The sequence below is a fragment of the Ctenopharyngodon idella genome, chromosome 13 (assembly GCF_019924925.1).
Source record: "Ctenopharyngodon idella isolate HZGC_01 chromosome 13, HZGC01, whole genome shotgun sequence".
In the NCBI taxonomy this organism is placed as follows: Eukaryota; Metazoa; Chordata; class Actinopteri; order Cypriniformes; family Xenocyprididae; genus Ctenopharyngodon; species Ctenopharyngodon idella.
This window is the reverse complement of record NC_067232.1, coordinates 28,203,591-28,223,427: the sequence shown is the minus strand read 5'-3', so window position 1 is coordinate 28,223,427 and position 19,837 is coordinate 28,203,591. Positions and strand designations below refer to the sequence as shown.

At 30.5% G+C, this 19,837-nt stretch overlaps 1 protein-coding gene and 1 long non-coding RNA gene across 4 annotated transcripts in view; one reads left to right on the top strand and one right to left on the bottom strand.

Annotated features, from left to right (window-relative positions):
* Window positions 1–19,837, bottom strand: part of LOC127524827 (uncharacterized) — a 270,726-nt gene that overhangs the window by 152,208 nt on the left and 98,681 nt on the right. The gene's annotated exons all lie outside the window — the stretch shown is intronic.
* anapc1 (anaphase promoting complex subunit 1) overlaps window positions 1–19,837 on the top strand; it is a 79,403-nt gene that overhangs the window by 25,758 nt on the left and 33,808 nt on the right. For all 3 annotated transcript variants that reach the window (XM_051916662.1, XM_051916661.1, XM_051916663.1), the window contains 12 exons: window positions 1,482–1,556; window positions 1,663–1,928; window positions 4,286–4,377; window positions 6,331–6,479; window positions 10,925–11,003; window positions 12,645–12,681; window positions 12,806–12,879; window positions 13,257–13,435; window positions 14,848–15,074; window positions 15,179–15,297; window positions 15,727–15,998; window positions 19,584–19,818. In XM_051916662.1, the coding sequence (XP_051772622.1) occupies window positions 1,482–1,556; window positions 1,663–1,928; window positions 4,286–4,377; window positions 6,331–6,479; window positions 10,925–11,003; window positions 12,645–12,681; window positions 12,806–12,879; window positions 13,257–13,435; window positions 14,848–15,074; window positions 15,179–15,297; window positions 15,727–15,998; window positions 19,584–19,818 (1,804 nt within the window). The remainder of the gene's footprint in view (window positions 1–1,481; window positions 1,557–1,662; window positions 1,929–4,285; window positions 4,378–6,330; window positions 6,480–10,924; window positions 11,004–12,644; window positions 12,682–12,805; window positions 12,880–13,256; window positions 13,436–14,847; window positions 15,075–15,178; window positions 15,298–15,726; window positions 15,999–19,583; window positions 19,819–19,837) is intronic.

The following is a 19,837-nucleotide window of genomic DNA, read 5'->3' as shown; positions in this document are numbered from 1 at the left end:
TAAATCTTTAAATATGATCTTCAAATAATTTTTTTTTTTTTTTTTTTTGCGTAAATCTTGTGTAAAGTGTTCAGAAATTGTTTGTAGATCTTATTTGCTTGCATATGGTTTATATATTTTTGTTTAAATAAATAAATATTTGTAAAAATCTTTTAATTTTTTTTTTAAATATTTATTTATCGAAACAAAATGCTTTATTAAAACAAAACACTATATATGTATTTTTTTATCAATGAAAAATACTTTATTAAAATATTTATCGATACAAAATGCTATTTATTTTATGTATCTATCAAAACAAAATACTTTTTGTTAAAACAAAACAGTATATTTCAGAGTTTGTTTTGTAGATTTTATTTGTTTGCATACATTTTATATAATTTTGTTTAAATAAATAAATATTTTTAAAAATATTTATCAAAACAAAATATTTATTAAAACAAAACGCTATTTATTTTATGTATCTATCAAAAAAAATACATGATTTATTAAGACAAAACACTGTATATTTAAGAAATGTTGTTTTGTATATCTTATTTGTTTGCATACAGTTTATATAATTTTGTTTAAATAAATTTTAAATTTTTTAAAGTGTTATTTATCAAAACAAAATGTTTATCAAAACAAATCACTATTTATTTTATTTATCAAAACAAAATACTTTATTAAAACGAAACACTATATGAAAACAAAATATTTATTAAAACAAAACACTATTTATTTTATCAAAAACAAAATACTTTATTTATTAAACCAAAACAGTATATTTCAGAGTTTGTTTTGTAGATCTTATTTGTTTGCATACAGTTTCTATAATTTTGTTTAAATAAATAAATATTTTTAAAAATCGTTTTAATTTTTTACAAATATTTATTTATCAAAACAAAATACTTTATTAAAAAAAACACTGTATTTTTATCAATGAAAAACACTATCAAAACAAAATATTTATTGAAACAAAACTCTATTTTATTCATCAAAAACAAAATAATTTATTCAATTTTTATCAAACAAAATACTTTATTAAAACAAAACTGTATATTTCAGAAATTTTTTGTTGCTTGCAGTTTATATAGTTTTGTTTAAATACATAAATTAAAAACTTTTTTTAAAATTTTAAAAATGTTTCAAAACAAAATGTTTATTATATAAAAGCACTATATATGTATTTTTTTTTATCAAGACAAAATACTTTATTATAACAAAACACTTTATCAAAACCAAACTTTATTTTATTTATCTATCAAAACAAAATACATTTATTAAAAAAACACTATTTTATTTATCAAAAACAAAATACTATTAAAACAGAACACTATTAATTTATCGAAACGAAATACTTCATTTATTAAAACAGAACTGTATATTTCTCATGATTATACAGCTTCATTGTGTTCTAAGATGGCTGACAGTGAAGTGTCCAGTTGGAGAATGAAGCTCTTCTGTCTTAAATGCTCATTAACACGATTGCATCTCCACAGCTCCATTTTGAAGTGCCTCTCTCTCCAGTAATCGCCCCGAAGAAGGCCCGTCCTGCCGACACGGGTTCAGATGAGGTGAGTGCCAGAGACAGAGGTCATGTGTTCTCTGTATCAGCTTGAAATGTAGATTTAGATGTGCTTTCTACAGAAAGGCTTATAAAAATGGTTCTGACTTCAACAGGATTGGGCGTACCTCCGTTGCTCTGACTACCACTGGCAAGTTTCCATGCGACCTGTGGTGGCCGTTCAAGGCCTGGAGGCGGTGTCGCCCCCCGGTGGAGTGGATGACCACGAGTCTGCTCTGGGTTTGGAGTCGTCCGCCCTCCTCTTCCCACACATCCCGGTGCTCTTCTACGTTCTGCATCTGCTCTATGAAGACCTGAAGCTGGATGAGCTGCAGCGGAGCGGGGCGAGAGCTCTGGTCGGTCTGCTGCAACAGCTGGCCAAGTAATTATTTATTTTATTTTTTTGATAGGAATAATAATGAATGAAGTGGGTGAGACCAGAGCCTGTGTTTCCAATGACTCATGGCTCCTAACCGAGTAAAGTCACCCAACTCCCATTGCTGCGTTTCTTTGTGGTGTGCACTAATTATTGATAGGATAAATAGCTGTAATGTTTTTCATTGTTTATTAAAATGTCAAGTGCATGCTGTCATGTGGACATAAACAAAACAGCAGTGAGAGTTTAATTGGTTGCTGTTTGATAAACCCATGTGGGCTTGAAATTTAAAAGCATTGTATTATAATACACTATAAGACCAGCCGTAACGATAGTCCTCTGTTGACTTGTGTATGTTGTTTGTAGGTCAGCATTAGGACTGGGCAATATCTGGGCAGTCTTTTGACAACATCTCTATATATTTATATATTTATTGATATATTTAAATGGTCTTTTTTCTCTCAGTCAGGAACCATCATTTCAACCAGACAGCCCATTAATTCTTGAAACATGGGCCACAATTTAACCTGCTGTTATTTTTGAAAATAGCTACATTGTCACTTTATTATTCAGAGACGACCACTACAAACAATTTCATGTCATTATTCTTTATTCTGTCAAAATATTTTATATATATTTAGTTTATATAATTTCATTTTAATAAATAAATTAATAATCTTTAAAAATCTTTTTAATTTTTAACAAAATTATTAATCAAAACAAAGCACTTTATCAAAACAAAATATTTATTAAATCAAAACGCTATTTTATTTATCTATCAAAATAAAATACTTTATTTATTAAAAAGCAATATGTATTTAATTTATTTATTTACCAAAAATACTTTATTACAGCAAAGTAGTAATTATTTATTTATCTATCAAAACAAAATGCTTTATTTTAAAAAAACACTGTTTAATTTATTTACCAAAAACAAAGTATTTTATTAAAATAAAACACTTTATCAAAACAAACACTATTTATTTTACTTATCTATAAAACAAAATATTTATTAACAAGCAAAATGTATTTATTTACCAAAAAATACTTTATTAAAACATAGTAATTATTTGTTTATTTATTTATTTATTTATTTATTTATCAGAACAAAATACTTTATTAAAAAACACTATGTATTTAATTTATTTATTTGTCAAAAACAAAATACTTTATTAAAACATAGTATTTATTTATTTATTTATTTATTTATCAGAACAAAAAACTTTATTAAAAAACACTATATTTAATTTATTTATTTATCAAAACAAAATACTTTATTGAAACATAGTAATTATTTATTTATTTATCAAAACAAAATACTTTATTTATTAAAACAAAACACTTATTTATACAAAATTATGAGACCATAACTTTTGTATATTCTAATATTTAAAATATCACATCATATTTTTATTATATATTCTTTTACATATTCTATTCTATAAACAAAACACTTTATCAAAACAAAATATTTATTAAAAAAACCAAACACTATTTTATTTATCAATCAAACAAACAAAATACTTTATTTATTAAAAACACTAGTTTATTTAACAAAAACAAAATACTTAATTAAAACAAAACACTTTAATTTTTATCAAAACAAAATAACAACGCAACGCTAAAAATAACGGTATTTATTTTTCTAAACAAAATACTTTATCAAAACAAAACAATTTTTTATACAAAATTATATAACATCACTCTCTTCTTCCCAAATCACCCTTCCTGACACCATAACTTTAGTATAGTCTAATATTTAATATAATAATATCACATCATATATATTTTATATATTCTATAACTTATATATGTCATATAGATTCAAATACATGTAAAACCTTAGAAAAATACAAGTGTAAATGTCCTGACAGAAGGTAATTTTTAATGTAAAAAAAACACCACCTTTTCAACACTGACAGATAATTATGAAAACACTTAAGTAATATCAAAGTCATCCAGCATCCTTTAACGTCCTTACTCCATATTTTGCTTGTTGTACATTCAACATTATACATATATAAAATATAATATAAAACAGATTTTGTGAGAAACTGGAAGAAACAGGAGGCTGCACTCAAAGATAGATCCTGTTTAGAAGCTGTTGAGATGAAATAATACACATAAAAAGCATGTTAACATCATTATGATATTCACAATATTGGTCAATACCGCGCTAGTTAGCATTGGTAATGAGTCTTCAGATGTACAGCGACTACACCACAGATCTGATTAATCAGCGGCGTGTTAAACAGTGCCGTGTGAGTCATGCCCTGGTTTGGCTTTTATTCCAGTATTAGTGTATATATTGACCGCCTGATGACTCTGTTTCCAGCGAATCATTTTTTCTCTCATTTCATTAGGGACCTACAGCTGGAGGATTTCATTGATCTGTACTGGCGCGATTACCCCTCATTCATCAAAACGTTCAAGGAGGCCTGCGTGATTGATCAAGGTACGAGCCCGATCGATGCGGTCGGGACTCCTCATTAGCAGCTGAAGGCATTTCTATTCATTTACCAGACATCACTGACTTGTTAGGAGTTCGGCCAGATATGCTTCTAGCCTCGTGTAGGGTTTGAGTGACAGGCCTTGTAGCATTGGGGTTCTGATTCGACGCATAAAATAGACATGAAGTTTTATTTTTCAACATTGAGACTTGAGGTTAAAAGTCCCGTTAAAAGGTTTGTTCTCTCCTGTGTTGATGCATTTCCATTCGAAACGGGACGTTAGGGCAGGAAGTATTTAAAGTCTTGTCTTTTTTATGTATTTTGTGTATATGCCCTAGTCAACATTTTTTTTTAATCTAGAATATAAATAATTTATAATATAATTTATACTAATTATTACATATCTGTTTTAAAATTTTATTTTGGCATATTTTTATAAATGTATAATAAAGTGCTTGTTTTTTGATGCATTAACTGGTCATAATTTCAGTTTTTCATCATTTTAATCACCTTTTTTTGCTGTTCACCTAAATTGTCCTGCAGTGTAGAGATTTATTTTTATTTTTTAAAGAAATTAAGACTTTTATTCAGCAAGTTTGCATTAAATTGATTACATTTAAATGTTTATTTCAAATAAATGCTGTTCTATCGAACTTTGTATTCATCAAAAGTCTTGAAAAACAGTATCACAGTTTCCACAAAAATATGAAGCAGCACAACTGTTTTCAACATTGATAATAATCATAAATGTTTCTTGATCATCAAATCATCATATCAGAATGATTTCTGAAGGATCATGTGACACTGAAGACTGGAGTAATGATGCTGAAAATTCAAGTTTGATCACAGAAATAAATGACATTTTACAAAATATATACCCATAGAAAACAGCTATTTTAAATTGTAATAATATTTCAGAATTTTTACTGTATTTTTATTCAAATAAATTCAGCTTTGATCACCGGAATAAATTACATTTTACCATATATTCACGTAAAAACGGCTATTTTAAATTGTAATAATATTTCACAATTTTTACTGTATTTTTAATCAAATAAATTCAGCTTTGATCACCAGAATAAATTACATTTTACAGTATGTTCACATAAAAAACAGCTATTTTAAATTGTAATAATATTTCAGAATTTTTACTGTATTTTTAATCAAATAAATTCAGCTTTGATCACCAGAATAAATTACATTTTACAGTATGTTCACATAAAAAACAGCTATTTTAAATTGTAATGATATTTCACAATTTTTACTGTATTTTTAATCAAATAAATTCAGCTTTGATCACCAGAATAAATTACATTTTACAGTATGTTCACATAAAAAACAGCTATTTTAAATTGTAATAATATTTCACAATTTTTACTGTATTTTTATTCAAATAAATTCAGCTTTGATCACCGGAATAAATTACATTTTTCAATATATTCATGTAAAAACAGCTATTTTAAATTGTAATAATATTTCACAATTTTTACTGTATTTTAATTAAATAAATTCAGCTTTGATCACCAGAATAAATTACATTTTTCAATATATTCATGTAAAAACAGCTATTTTAAATTATAATAATATTTCACAATTTTTACTGTATTTTTATTCAAATAAATTCAGCTTTGATCACCAGAATAAATTACATTTTACCATATATTCACGTAAAAACAGCTATTTTAAATTGTAATAATATTTCACAATTTATACTGTATTTTTATTCAAATAAATTCAGCTTAGATCACAGGAATAAATTATTCACATAGAAAACAGCTATTTTAAATTGTAATAATATTTCAGTTTTTACTGTTTGTTTAAATAAATGCAGCCTGATAAGAGACTTATTTCAAAAACGTTAAATTTTACTGACTCCATAATCATTTTTAAAGAAATATAAACAGCTCTGTATTGCTTGTCGCTCAGCTTTACATGTCATGTCGTCCATCTGTGTGTAGCTCAGATGGAGCTGATGACTTGGCCGGTATTCCTGAACGGAGAGGTCCCGTGTGTGTTCAGCTGGCTTAGTCGCTGTCTCCGAGGGCAAGATGTGGCGCCTTTTCCTTATCTTCCCGGCATCTGCGAGAGAACCAAACTACTGGTGCTGGTAAGGACCAAAATGCCACTGAAAAGCCTGGTTTTATAAGTCCAGTCCAGCCATATTCTAAAACCCAATACACTCCTGACAAATTCAGGTAGTCACGTCCTTCTCTAGTAGGGGTGTGATGAGAGTTAGCTCACGAGACAAGATTTTTACACAGTATCATTCCTCAATGATGTAATACATGACTTGAAAAATAGTCTGCAGGTGCATTTGAAATGTTTTAAATAATCATCTTGTAATGAATGTCATTTTAGTTCTACTTTATGAATTAGACAACAATACTCAAGCACTGTAAAAGGTTTTGCCACAAACTCAACTGACTGGCTTCTCTCCTGTATGATTTCCTATGAGTCTCTTCAGACTTATCTGCAGACAGATCGCGTTTTACTTTCGCTTTCTATTCGCTTTGCATTCTCTGAATAGAGAGTGGTGGTGCTAAGCACGCATTCTACAAGATAAGACATTTATCAGACGCTTTTAGACTCTGTTGTGCAACGAATCTTGTCGGCCATCTCGCCACTTATGCTATCCAACTGAATTAAATGGCTTTTATTTCTATAAAAAGCAAAACAACAGTGGAGGCGTCATGTAAATGGGTCATTAACGAATAAGATTTTTAAAAGTGTTACAAAACATAATGGAGATATAATTAATTTAGAAGTTTTATTAAGTGTGAACAATGAGATTATGTGGTTTTTATAATCAATTAACACTTCTTTTGTCATTTTTTTACAAGATGGACAAAATTTGTCACCAAAAAAGTCATTCAGTTTAACCAAAATTTCGGTTTTACCGAATGACGATATTATCAAACAATGCTAACAGGCTGATATCTAGCTAGCTAGCAAAAGATCAATCAAACATTTTATATTTAGTACAAGTTTTTAAAATATTACAACATTTTCCATGTTTTATAGCGGTTGTACCGAATGACCTGATGTTTCGGGACATGCGTATGAGCAAGAGAAAACATGAATTATTCAAATAGTTAAGAGAGAGTGAGTTACTTTGCTTCACGACCATGTGATCCTTCACAGGTGTCTGAATGATGTCACATCCTGTCACATGACTTGATCCAAAATGGTCCCTTTATATTGGTTACTCCGAATGACATCAATGAAATTCATTTTTCCGGACATTCTTTCTCATAACAAAGCAACGACTTCTACACATAATTTTAATACCATTGTTGATATGTGATGTTATAAAATACATTTATTACATTTTAAGATATTTTAATCACAAATGAACGGTTGGACGGTTAAACCGAATGACCTTTTGACATCTTTAAAATACCTTTATATGTAGCAAAATATAATTAAAACCTTTTGGATTCAATAAAAGAGATCTAGTTGTACTACCTTACATACTTTGGATGTCATATCTTTATTTTTTTTTATTATTATTATTATTATTAAGGCCTTTGGACAAAAAAAATGACCCGTCACGTCATTGATCCAAATGTAGCAGTGGCATATTCTATCCTAATTTCGCAATATCGCGAGACCGCTTTTCACCTCGACGAGAAGTCTCGTCACATTTTAATCTCGCCCCTATTCTCTAGATGTTCTACATTTAGTTCGATTCACGAACACTTGAGTCATTTGAGCAGTTTTTTAGTGATTCAGTCACTTCCAAACTCAGAAGTTACTAGTTTGAATCAGTCTGACCAATCTTTGACTAAATAAACTCAGTGAATCAGTCAGAGTGGTTATTTGACTCACTTATTAAACTGCAAGCTGTCATTACTTACAGTGAAGTCCACCTCGAACGGCTTGTGAAACTTAAATTAGTATCATTACTGACTGGTGACTGAAAACATGTATTTAGAGGTTGATATTATGGTAATTTAGGGGATAGACTCTTGCATTTAAATTAGGTCATCACTCCAAAAACATTTTAGGGTCCGTTTTTTTTTAAGATTTCTGGAAAAAAAAAAAAAAAGTCTCTCCTGCTCACCGAGGCTTCAATTATGTGATCAAAAATACAGTAAAATCAGAAATATTATCACAATTTCAAATAACTGTTTTCTATTTTAATATGTTAAAATTTAATTTATTCCTGTGATTCAAATCAGCATCATTACTCACATGATCCTTCAGAAATCATTCTAATATGCTGATTATAAATGTCTTTGTTTCAATCAATTTAATGCATCCTTACTGAATTCTTTAAAACAAAATCATGCTTTTGAAGGGTCGTGTATGTGGGCAATCACTGGTGATGCCCAACAGGGGGCGTTAACACTGAGCAGAGGAACTGGGTGTCGTGCCCTTAACTCACACACATGTTCTGTGGAAATGTCAAGCAGTTAGATGGCAAAGTGCTGCAAGCTGATCATAATGACATTTTGCGAGCACCGAGTCGTCCCTGGGCGTCCTCCATGTCCTGCGAGCAGGAGTGATGCCCCTCCTTAATTAGTCCGTGGAAGTGGTGGGCTGAATCACTGGAGAGGGCGATACGAGGGGTCACGGGCGTCATGGTATGTGTGTTTGTTTTGTACTTCCTTCCATCAGGCAAAGTGAAGTGACGCACAACCCCACTGAGGTGCTGACAAATCGTTACTCAATTATGGGCTGTGTTTACCCCACCGTTCCCGTCCCTTAGATTAGAGTCCAGAACATTACAGCATCCATTTAATCCCTCTATACTTAAACTACACTCTCTCTCTCTCTCTCCCTCTTTTCCAACCACTTTCTTTCTCCCTATTACATTTTGTGGTAATTGATAAGGAAAGCATCAGCATTACTGTGCATCATGCGTAGAGTTGAGCAGGTTTTGAGGAGAGGGGAGCTGCTATTACTTTTTAAAGCTATCAGACTCAAGTTTTTCACCTGTTTGGACATTTAGACAGGAGAAATACTCCCTTAGACATTGAAGAAAGGACCAGAATATCACAGAGACTTTTTTTAAGCCGCTTTAGATGGTGTATCCAGTCTGTTCAGATGTTTAAAGTATCAGGCTGATGATATAAGCACTTGTTAGAAAGTGTCACTGGATGTGGAAAAGTTTACCTGGTTATTAGTGGTTTCTAATAGAGAGAAATATATATATATATATATATATATATATATATATATATATATATATATATATATAATTCAGATTTCGGAGTTTTGATTAGTGTTATGTACTGTCATAGTTTTATTAAAACTGAAAATTATCCCATGATTTACTCCCCCTCAAGCCATCCTAGGTGTATATGACTATCTTCTTTCAGACGAACACAATCGGAGATATATTAAAAAATATCCTGGTTCTTCCAAGCTTTATAATGGGAGTGAATGGGGGGGTGAGATTTTGAAGCCCAAAAAATTCATCCATCCATCATAAATATAATCCAGGGGGTTAATAAAGGCCTTCTGAAGAGAAGCGATGGGTTTTTGTAAGAAAAATATCCATATTTAAAACTTTATAAAGTTAAATATCTAGCTTTCGGCAGACGGCCGCACACATACTGTGCCACGAGTAACTCGATGCGTGCAGTCGTCTGCTGGAAGCTAGTTATTGAATGTTTTAGTTTTAAATATGGATATTTTTCTTACAAAAATGCATTGCTTCGCTTCAGATTTTATTTTATTTTATTTTCAAAAAATCAGTTTTAGCTAGTTGCCAAGGCAGGCAACATTTCAAAATTTTCATTTAGCTGAAGTTTTTCATCTAATTTAATTTAATTTTATTTTATTTTATTTTATTCAATTAACAAAAAATCAGTTTCAGCTAGTTGCAAAGGCAGGCAACATTTCATATTTATTTTATTTAATTTAATTTTATTTAATTTTATTCAGTTAACAAAAAATCAGTTTCAGCTAGTTGCCAAGGCAGGCAACATTTCATATTTATTTAATTTTATTTTATTTTATTTAATTTTATTTAATTTAAGTTAATTTTATTTTATTTTATTTTATTTTATTTTATTTTATTTTATTGTATTATTTTAATTTATTCAATTAACAAAAATCAGTTTCAGCTAGTTGCCTAAGGCAGGCAACATTTCATATTTTATATATATATTTTTTATTTTATTATTTTATTTTAATTTAATTTAATTTAAATTTCAATTAACAAAGTTTTAATAGTTCTAGTTAACAATATCATCACGATAAAAGACTTCAAAACTCCAAACCGTCTTTTTCTTTAAGTCCATTTTGCTTAATTTAGTTCCATTCCTTTGTCATTTTTATTCGTTTGTTTTTTAAAAAACATTCCTAAATAGTTTTAATTTCCCAGCTGCATTTGAAATAGTTCTGAATGAGTGCTGTATCACCTGTGCTGCGGTTGTGATGCATGCAGTCATGCGTGTGGTCGATGACTTCACTCCTGTATTGCGTCAGGATGAAACATGTTTGTTCTCCCCTCACACGACCAGACTGTCATGACAGCAGCAAACCAAAACCACACAGGTGCTGTCCCACTGCTAATACTGTCTTCCTCCGTCTGTCTCTCAGAGTTATGCCCTGTACGTGGTCGGAGATGAGGACGCCATCTCGACAAACGTGTTGAAGTACCTCTCCAGGCTGTCAGCAGGTGGGCTTTGAGAGGGACGAGTGTGAGATTACAGGTCTTTACTGTCAGCATGTACTCTAGGGAACAATTAGTGATTAATTCGTTTATTTATTATATTACACATATGCACAAATATAGACATGTTGGCCAATACTGATACCATAAATTTGGAAGCATGAAAACTACCTAAGCTCTATTCTGATCTTGAGGCTGGACTGAACTGAAAATTAAGTTCTACTTTTTCAGTGTAAATCCATCTGTTTAAAATCCATATTTTTCTTGAGTTATTTTAGAATAATTTTCCACATAATCTTTTTCTTGAAAGTAGTTGTGTAAATAATACAGTAATTCTGGGACAAAATAAACGAGATTATGTTTCCATGTTGGCACCTATTCAGACCAATGCTGATTTAAATAATTATTATCAAATTATTGGGTGATACAGTTATACGTGCGTCACAGGTAGTATTACTTTTCTTAAGTGCTTATAAAATGATCAGCATATTTTGCGTTTCTTTCCTGAAACGACTCTACCGTTTAAAAGTTTGGGGTCGATGCGGCTAATGTTTCTGAAAGAAGTGCATCAAGGCTGCATTTATTTATACAAAAATACAGTAAAAACATAAATATTATTACAATTTAAAATTAATTGTTTTCTATGTGAATATATAGTAAAGTGTAATTTATTCCTGTAATCAAAGCTGAATTTTCAGCATCATTACTCCAGTCTTCAGTGTCACATGATCCTTCAGAAATCATTCAAAAAATTTATTTTCTTATTATAATTTTTTTTTTCATATTATTCACTTTCACTTGGTCAATTTTAAGCTTATTCACTTTTATTTATATCATATACATTATACAATAAATTAAAACATCCAAGTACAGTTGATAATACAAAAACCAGGAAAAAGGAAGATAAAGTGTTTTTGACTTATATATAATTAAAATAAAAAAAAAAAAATAATTATTTTTATTTTATTCATTTATCTTACTGTTATTAATTACTGTGTTTTTGACATGTTATGTTCATTTTAATTGTTTAATTTTAAAAATGTAAATAATAATTAAAATAAAAAATAAAATAAATTATTTTAATTTTAATTTTATTCATTTCAACTACTATTATTTTAATTTTAATTTTTATTGTAAAAATAGTGTTTTTGACATATATGTATATATTGTTAAATTTATTTAATTTTTATTTTTTTTTTAATAAAAATTAAAATAAATTATTTTAATTAATTTTTATTCATTTCACTTACCATTATTATTTTAATTTTAATTTAATTTTAATTTAATTTTATTGTATTTGTTTCACTTACCGAACATGATTTTTAATAGTTTATTTTTGAACAGCATTTGTTTGAAATGGAAATCTTTTGTAACATTATAAATGTCTTTACTGTCACTTTTGATCAATTTAATCCATCCTTGCTGAATAAAAGTATTAATTTCTCTAAAAGTGACCAGGTGAATAATATGAAAATATATATATTTTTTTTTTTCCATATTATTCACTTTCTCTTGAGGTCACTTTTAAGCTTATTCACTTTTAATAAATTAAAACATCCAAGTACATTTGATAACACAAAACCAGGGAAAAGAAGATTAAAAAGTGTTTTTGAATGACTATGAAGTTTTTGGTCCATGTTTTCACAGGGCAGAAGAAAAACACGAGTGATCCTTTTCTGAGAAGGTACCTATGGTTCATGAATATTGTCATGTGCCTTATGTTTGTTTTTCCGGATAAGTGTCGGCTCATAAATTCTAGTCAGCTGATTTAGTTCCTCCAGTGTGTGACTGTGGGGTGTGTTCCACAGGCAGAGCGGCGTGAAGCCCGCACCTTCGTCTGGATGCCTGGCTGAGAAGCTGGTGGTGTGGTTGACCTCCGCAGGTCAGAGCGATTCCAGAAACACAGCACAACCTGTTGATCCAAAAACATGCTCAACACACGTACACACTGCAAACATGCAGTCCCCTCTGCCATGACAGTAGATCACCTGAAAGAGAAAAACAGACTATAGTTTACTGCACGCTGAAAAATTCAGTGCGTACTTCTATTCTGACACATTTCAGAAAGCAATAACATGTAAAGTTGTATAAGACTCTATCCTACTATTGTGTTTAGCCCAGAATGTTGGTGTCAAAAACAACCTTCTCAGATCCTGCAGGGTTTGTTGGTTTAGCTTAGTTATATAAGATCTTTAAACCGAGCTTGTCACGAGGGCCATGTGACCACACACTGTTTTACATGCTTGTTTTTTACCTCAGGGTTTACTCTGAAGGATCTGGAGTCGGTTCCGTTTGGTGTGGCTCTGCCCATCAGAGACGCCATCTACCAGTGCAGAGAACACCCCTGCTCTGATTGGTCTGAGGAGGTCTGCGCTCTGATTGGACGACAGGACCTGACCAAGCAAGCTCACAAAGTCACCCTAGCCAATCGCAAATCGGTAAGGAAGTGAATCAAATATAAAGAAACGAGCTCTTGCTTACATGTATTGCAACATGTTGTTTTAGTATTATTTATATAGTATTAAAATTTTTATTAATATTTTGACTTGGCTTTATTATTTTCAGTCTTTATTTTCATTTTAGTATTTTATTTTATTTCATTTTATTTTATAATTTTTTTATATTTTACTTACTGAATATGATTTTTAATAGTTTTAGTTAACAGTCATTACTAGATAAAATGTAAACTATACTTTATTAAAATAATTATTAATGTTTTGACTTAGCTTTATTATTTTCAGTCTTTATTTTCATTTTAGTTTAATTTTTAGTAATTCTGTATGTGCTTTTTTATATTTCTGTATAGTCTCGTTTTATTTCAGCTTTTTTTTTTTCAACTTAAACTTATTTATTTCAGTTTTTAAGGTTGAATTTTTCATATTTTTTTTTATTTATTTGTTATATTTTTTACTTTTAATTTTAATTAAATTAATTAAATTAAATTAAATTAATTTAATTTATTTCACTTACTATTATTATTTTAATGTTTAATTTTAAAATTTTAAAGAAAATTATTTCAATTTTTATTTTTTTTACATTTTTAATTTTATTTTTAATTTATTATAATTTTTTTATATTTAATTTTACTTTTAATTGTAAGTTATATTTAAAAAAATTATTCAATTTTTATTTTTTTTACCATTTTAATTTTATTTTTAATTATTATAAATGTTTTATATTTAATTTTCTGACAATTTTAAGTTATTTTATTTTAAAAATTAAAATAAAATTATAAAAAATTTAAATATTAAAATTACATTTTAAATAAAATTAAATAAAAAATTATAAAAATAACGGTAAGTGAAAAAAATAAAAATTTATTTTACTTTTTTAATTTAATTTTTAATTTTTAATTTTAATTTTTTTTTTTTTTTTTTTTTTCATTTTAAAATTATTTTTATTTATTTCACTTGCCAAACATGAATTTAATAGTTTTAGTTAACAGTAACAACACTGTTTATTACTGCATAAAATATAAACTATCCTGAAACAAAGCTGCCTAACTGTCTTTAACTGTTTCTTTCATTTTGGTTGTACTAGAAATTAAAAATTAGACTTACATTCATGTACTCGTACTTGCTTATTCATTATCATGTAAAGTATCAAATAGAAACCCTAGGACACGTAACATGGGTCAAAACAGATGTTTTCCAAAAACAACTGTTGTCTCCTGGGTAGTGGCGGTGCTGAAAGTAACTGTTAAAACTACTGTCTGAATTTGGGCTGAAGACTTAAATATGGTATTTCAGACTGGTGTTTTCTCATTTTGGAAAGTGTAATTACAGTAATTCTAATGTGAAGTGAATGCTGCATTACAAGGAACTGAAGATTGTGTTTGTGTTTGCCCCAGACGGTCGGTCTGAACGTAATGCTTGAGCCGCCAGTGACCAGCGATGCAGACGAGGAGGAGGACGGGATGACAGACCTGCGCCCGGAGGTGACGGGGCTGATCTGGAGTCAGGATCTGAGGGTGCAGGAGGTCCGGCGTCTGCTCCAGAGCTCCAGACCCGTCCGGGTCAACGTGCCCCACCTGCCTGAAGTCAGTGACCATGAGTACATTGAGGAGAAGGAGAACAAGTGAGCACGCTCAGTCGGATACTCTTAAAAATAACCTCATGTCTGCCTGACAGTGATGATATGGAAATCTGTGCACTTCATCATTGCTCTTATTTTTGTTGCAGACTGCTACAGTTGTGCCAGCGCACCATGTCTCTTCCGGTGGGGCGCGGACTCTTCACACTCTTCTCATACCATCCTGTGCCAACTGAACCACTCCCTGTGCCCAAACTCAACCTGACTGGTACTCATCAGCCACCGCCCATGCTTTGAAGTTTTCTAATGAATACTTTTAAAGCGCTAGCAAAACAGTTTTTAAGAGCCCCTTCCCACCACAGCGTTATATCTTTCACTCCATCTTCAACGAACTCATGTCCGTTAAAGAGATAGCGTGTTCCCAGGACCCTCAGTGGTGTGGTTCACATGTAGACTTTTGGGGGGGCTTTTCCAACTTGGGTAAACATCCAAAACAGGCCTAAATTTAAGATTTATATATGTGAATTGCATATAAAATTTCCACCCATTTAGATTTTAACTATAAAACTTAATGAAACGCATATCAATTCATACTTTCTACTCACTTTCCCACAGTAAAACACATTTTTGATGTGTCATCTTTGTTGAACCCAGCGAGCAATGCAGTATCTTAGTAAATAAACTCCTCCTCCACCAGGCCGTGCTCCTCCCAGGAACACCATGGTGGACCTGAACAGCGGTAACATCGACGTGCCGCCCAACATGACCAGCTGGCCCAGCTTTCATAACGGAGTGGCGGCTGGTCTTAAGATCGCCCCTGCTTCCCAGGTGGAATCTGCCTGGATTGCCTACAACAAACCCAAAAGTGCTGACCTGGCCAACGAGTACGCTGGCTTCCTCATGGCCCTGGGCCTCAACGGCCACCTCACCAAACTAGCAACACTGAACATCCATGACTACCTCACCAAGGTCAGTGACCGCCTCAGATGGGTCCATGAATGTCATGAAAACGTGTGAAAAGTTTTAACTCTGTGAATGTGGGCAACAGGAAGTAATGTCACTCTCCGGGGTCCAGTGTTATTTATGTACTATTGTTGTTTTTGTAAATAATAGTTTTCACATTTATATTTTCACTTCTAATTTTAGTTTAATTTTAGTAATTTTGTTACATCGTTTAAAAAAAAAAAAAAAAAATACTATTTAGGTTTAATTTATTTTTATTTCAGTTTAAATTTTAGTAATTTTGTTACGTTTAAAAAAAAAAAAAACACTATTTAGGTTTAATTTATTTTATTTCAGTAATTTTAGTAACTTGTTCAATTTTTTTTATTTTTTATAAATATTACTATTTAGGTTTAATTTATTTTTTATTTCGGTTGAAATTTTAGTAATTTTATGTTTTGTTTTTTTAAATATTACTATTTAGGTTTAATTTTTATTTCAGTTGAAATTTTAATAATTTTATGTTTTTTTTTTTTTTAAATACTACTATTTAGATTTAATTAATTTTATTTCAGTAATTTTAGTAATTTTGTTGATTTTTTTTTTTTTTTTTTTATAAATATTACTATTTAGGTTTAATTTTTTTATTTCAGTTGAAATTTTAGTAATTTTGTTACGTTTTTTTTAAAGAAAAAAATTACTATTTAGGTTTAATTTATTTTATTTTAGTAATTTTTGTTAATTTTTTTTTTTAATTACTATTTTGGGTTAATTTATTTTTATTTCAGTTGAAATTTTAGTTTTTTTTTTTTTTACATGCTTTTTAAAAAAAATATTACTATTTAGTTTAATTTATTTTATTTCAGTTGAAATTTTAGTAATTTTGTTAAGTTTAAAAAAAAAAATTACTATTCAGGTTTAATTTATTTTTATTTCAGTTTTAGTTTTTACATATTTCCTTTTAGTAAATTTAGTGCTTCAATTTATACTTATTTTAGTTAGTTGCCAAGGCAATATTTCTAATTTTAGGTCAGTGTATGTTTTTCATCTAATATTTATCATTTAATTTATTTCAGCTTTATTTCAATTAACAAAAATGTTTTTAGTACGTTTCTGTAAATGATGATAAACCTGGGGGCCACACTCTTTTTCCTCCACTTTTCTGGGAGATAATCGTTATGTTTTAATAGCTTGCTTGGCCACAGTGCAAACAAACAAACAAACAAATAAACAAAAAGTAGCCAAACACGTGAAACAACAGCTTTAAAACACTAGAACACTACCTTTGGCTAGTGCCTTTTAACAAATTAGCTGCGTTTACATGGACCATAATAATCCGATTGTAACCGGACTAGTAGCACAGTCGGATAAAAATGTCCACATCAGCACTGCATTTGAAAAAGCAACACACGTCAAACATACAAACTTTCCAAACACGAGAAGCGTTTATGATCCTCTTGTCCAACAAAAGACAAAGTAGTGCAAGACAGTGTTGTCCCATGTCTCGCTTTGGGCTCTCATATACAGACGCCTTGTTTTGGTTTTTACTGCTGCACAAAGCTTCATGTGCTCGTCATCTCCTAATAAAGACCCGAAATAAATAGAAAGACAAAACAAAGAAGCGGTAGGAGGACGGTTAGTATGCGCAAACAGCGGGAAACTCAGTATATTCGTGCAGTGTGTGCATGTCATGTGAGATCAATTCATATTTGAAGATTGTGACATATAAACACGCACATCAACCCGATCACTTTATGTAGCGTTCATGTACGTTCGGATTTATCAATCAGAATGAATTCACATTTTGAACACGTTTCAGATTGGTCCTACGGCCCTGTTTTTTCTTATAAACAACTGTGTATGTATGCAAATGTAACACTCAATCTACTGTGACCACCTGTAAGACATCAGCAGATGTTCACCAAAGATAGTCCGGATACAGGAATCCAAACATTCATGTGTAGCTAACAGGATGATTCACCTTAGATCACATGAGTCACCTGCGCTTATCTATAATGGAGATCTATGTGGGAATCAGGAGTTGCGGGCGACGTTAATTTTAGTGGTTATTCAGAAGAACAAAACAAGACCAATTTAGCACAATGGCTTTCAGTAGAATTGAAGAAGTTATTAAAAAAGTTGCATTTCGCTTAATGAGGAGTAGCCTTGAAGTGGGCCGCACTTACTTATTTTTTTTAAGTCCAAGATGGCATCTCTCCTGCTAATGGACCTAGAGGCTCTTCCTGAAAACCAAAGATGATCTTCTTCCTCTTCCTCCTCCTCCCCTAATTCTCTTATCTCGCCATTTTTAGCATTGGAGCTGTCAGGTTTGCATGTTTTCTGGGGTTTTTGCTCTCATCCTGTTGTTTTTCTCACATGAAAGTCAAACGTAGAGCTGAGTTTCATTCTGACAGTTCACAGGGCAGTAACGTGTGCTGCTCTCTCATTTCCAGTCAGGCCAGGCTTTGTTGATACTTTCTGTGGTCGCTGAGCATATCTGTAATCTATAAGCTATATCGAGCCTTTAGCTAGTTTGGTGTTTACACTGCCCGCTCTCTCATCTGCGGCCAGGCTTTCTAGTCTCTGATAGTACTCTTGCCTATTTTACAAGAATCTGGCAGAAAAACATCCTGTTTTACTTCATGCAAATGTAAGAATGAATGAACGAGAGAGTTTGATGAATGAATAAAGTGTTTGTGTCAGTCCCAAGGTTGCATAGATCCCTGTACGGTCATTATTTGGACGTTTAGTCATATTATGAGATATGGACATAACACCTAGAGAGCTGCCTGACTCTCGCATCCTGACTGCAGCTGAAGCTCAAAAGTGACTGATTTGCAGTGCACTACATAGGCAGCACCACAATCATCTTCATGCAAAAATCACAAGAGACTCGCCTTATTTCCATGTTGCTAATCTAACATGCATGAATAGCAAAGTTTGGGGCGGGACTATAGGAAGCTGTTAGAATATAATAAAATGAGCTGTGGCATTATATATTATTAATATACAATAAATATAAAAAAATATATAAAATGAGATATATATATATATATATATATATATATATATATATATATTTATAATAAAACATTTTTATAATATTTTTTATATTATTTTTTATATTATTTTATATTGTATATTAATATTAATTATAAATAAATTTATATTATTGTATATTAATTATTAATATAAAATATAAAACTGTTTTTATTTTTATATATATAATTTTTTATTATATATTAATATATAATATTATTTTTGGGCTATATTATAACATAAACTATATGTGTGTGTTTGTGTGTGTGTAATGTAAATCGTAAAATAAAAACATTTGTATTATATTATTTATATTTATTATATATTACTAATATATTTTAATATTATTTGGGCTACAATATAACATGAACATTATATGACATAGTTATAAATGTCTATATATTTTATTTATATATATATATATATATATATAATGAAAAGATATGCTCTATTATAATATTAATAAATAAAATATATTGTTGTTATTATTATTTTGGCTTGTTGTTTATTTGGGCTGTATTATAACATATGAACATTTTATGACATGGTTCTTTCTTACCTCTTCTGACTCAGGGTCACGAAATGACGAGTATCGGGCTGCTATTGGGTGTTTCTGCTGCTAAACTGGGCACCATGGACATGTCCATCACCCGCCTGCTAAGCATCCACATCCCCGCACTGCTGCCGCCCACCTCCACCGAGCTGGACGTGCCTCACAGCGTGCAAGTGGCCGCTGTGGTCGGCATCGGTTTGGTTTACCAGGGCACCGGTCACCGGCACAATGCAGAGGTGTTGCTGGCAGAGATCGGTTAGTGTGTGTGTTCAGG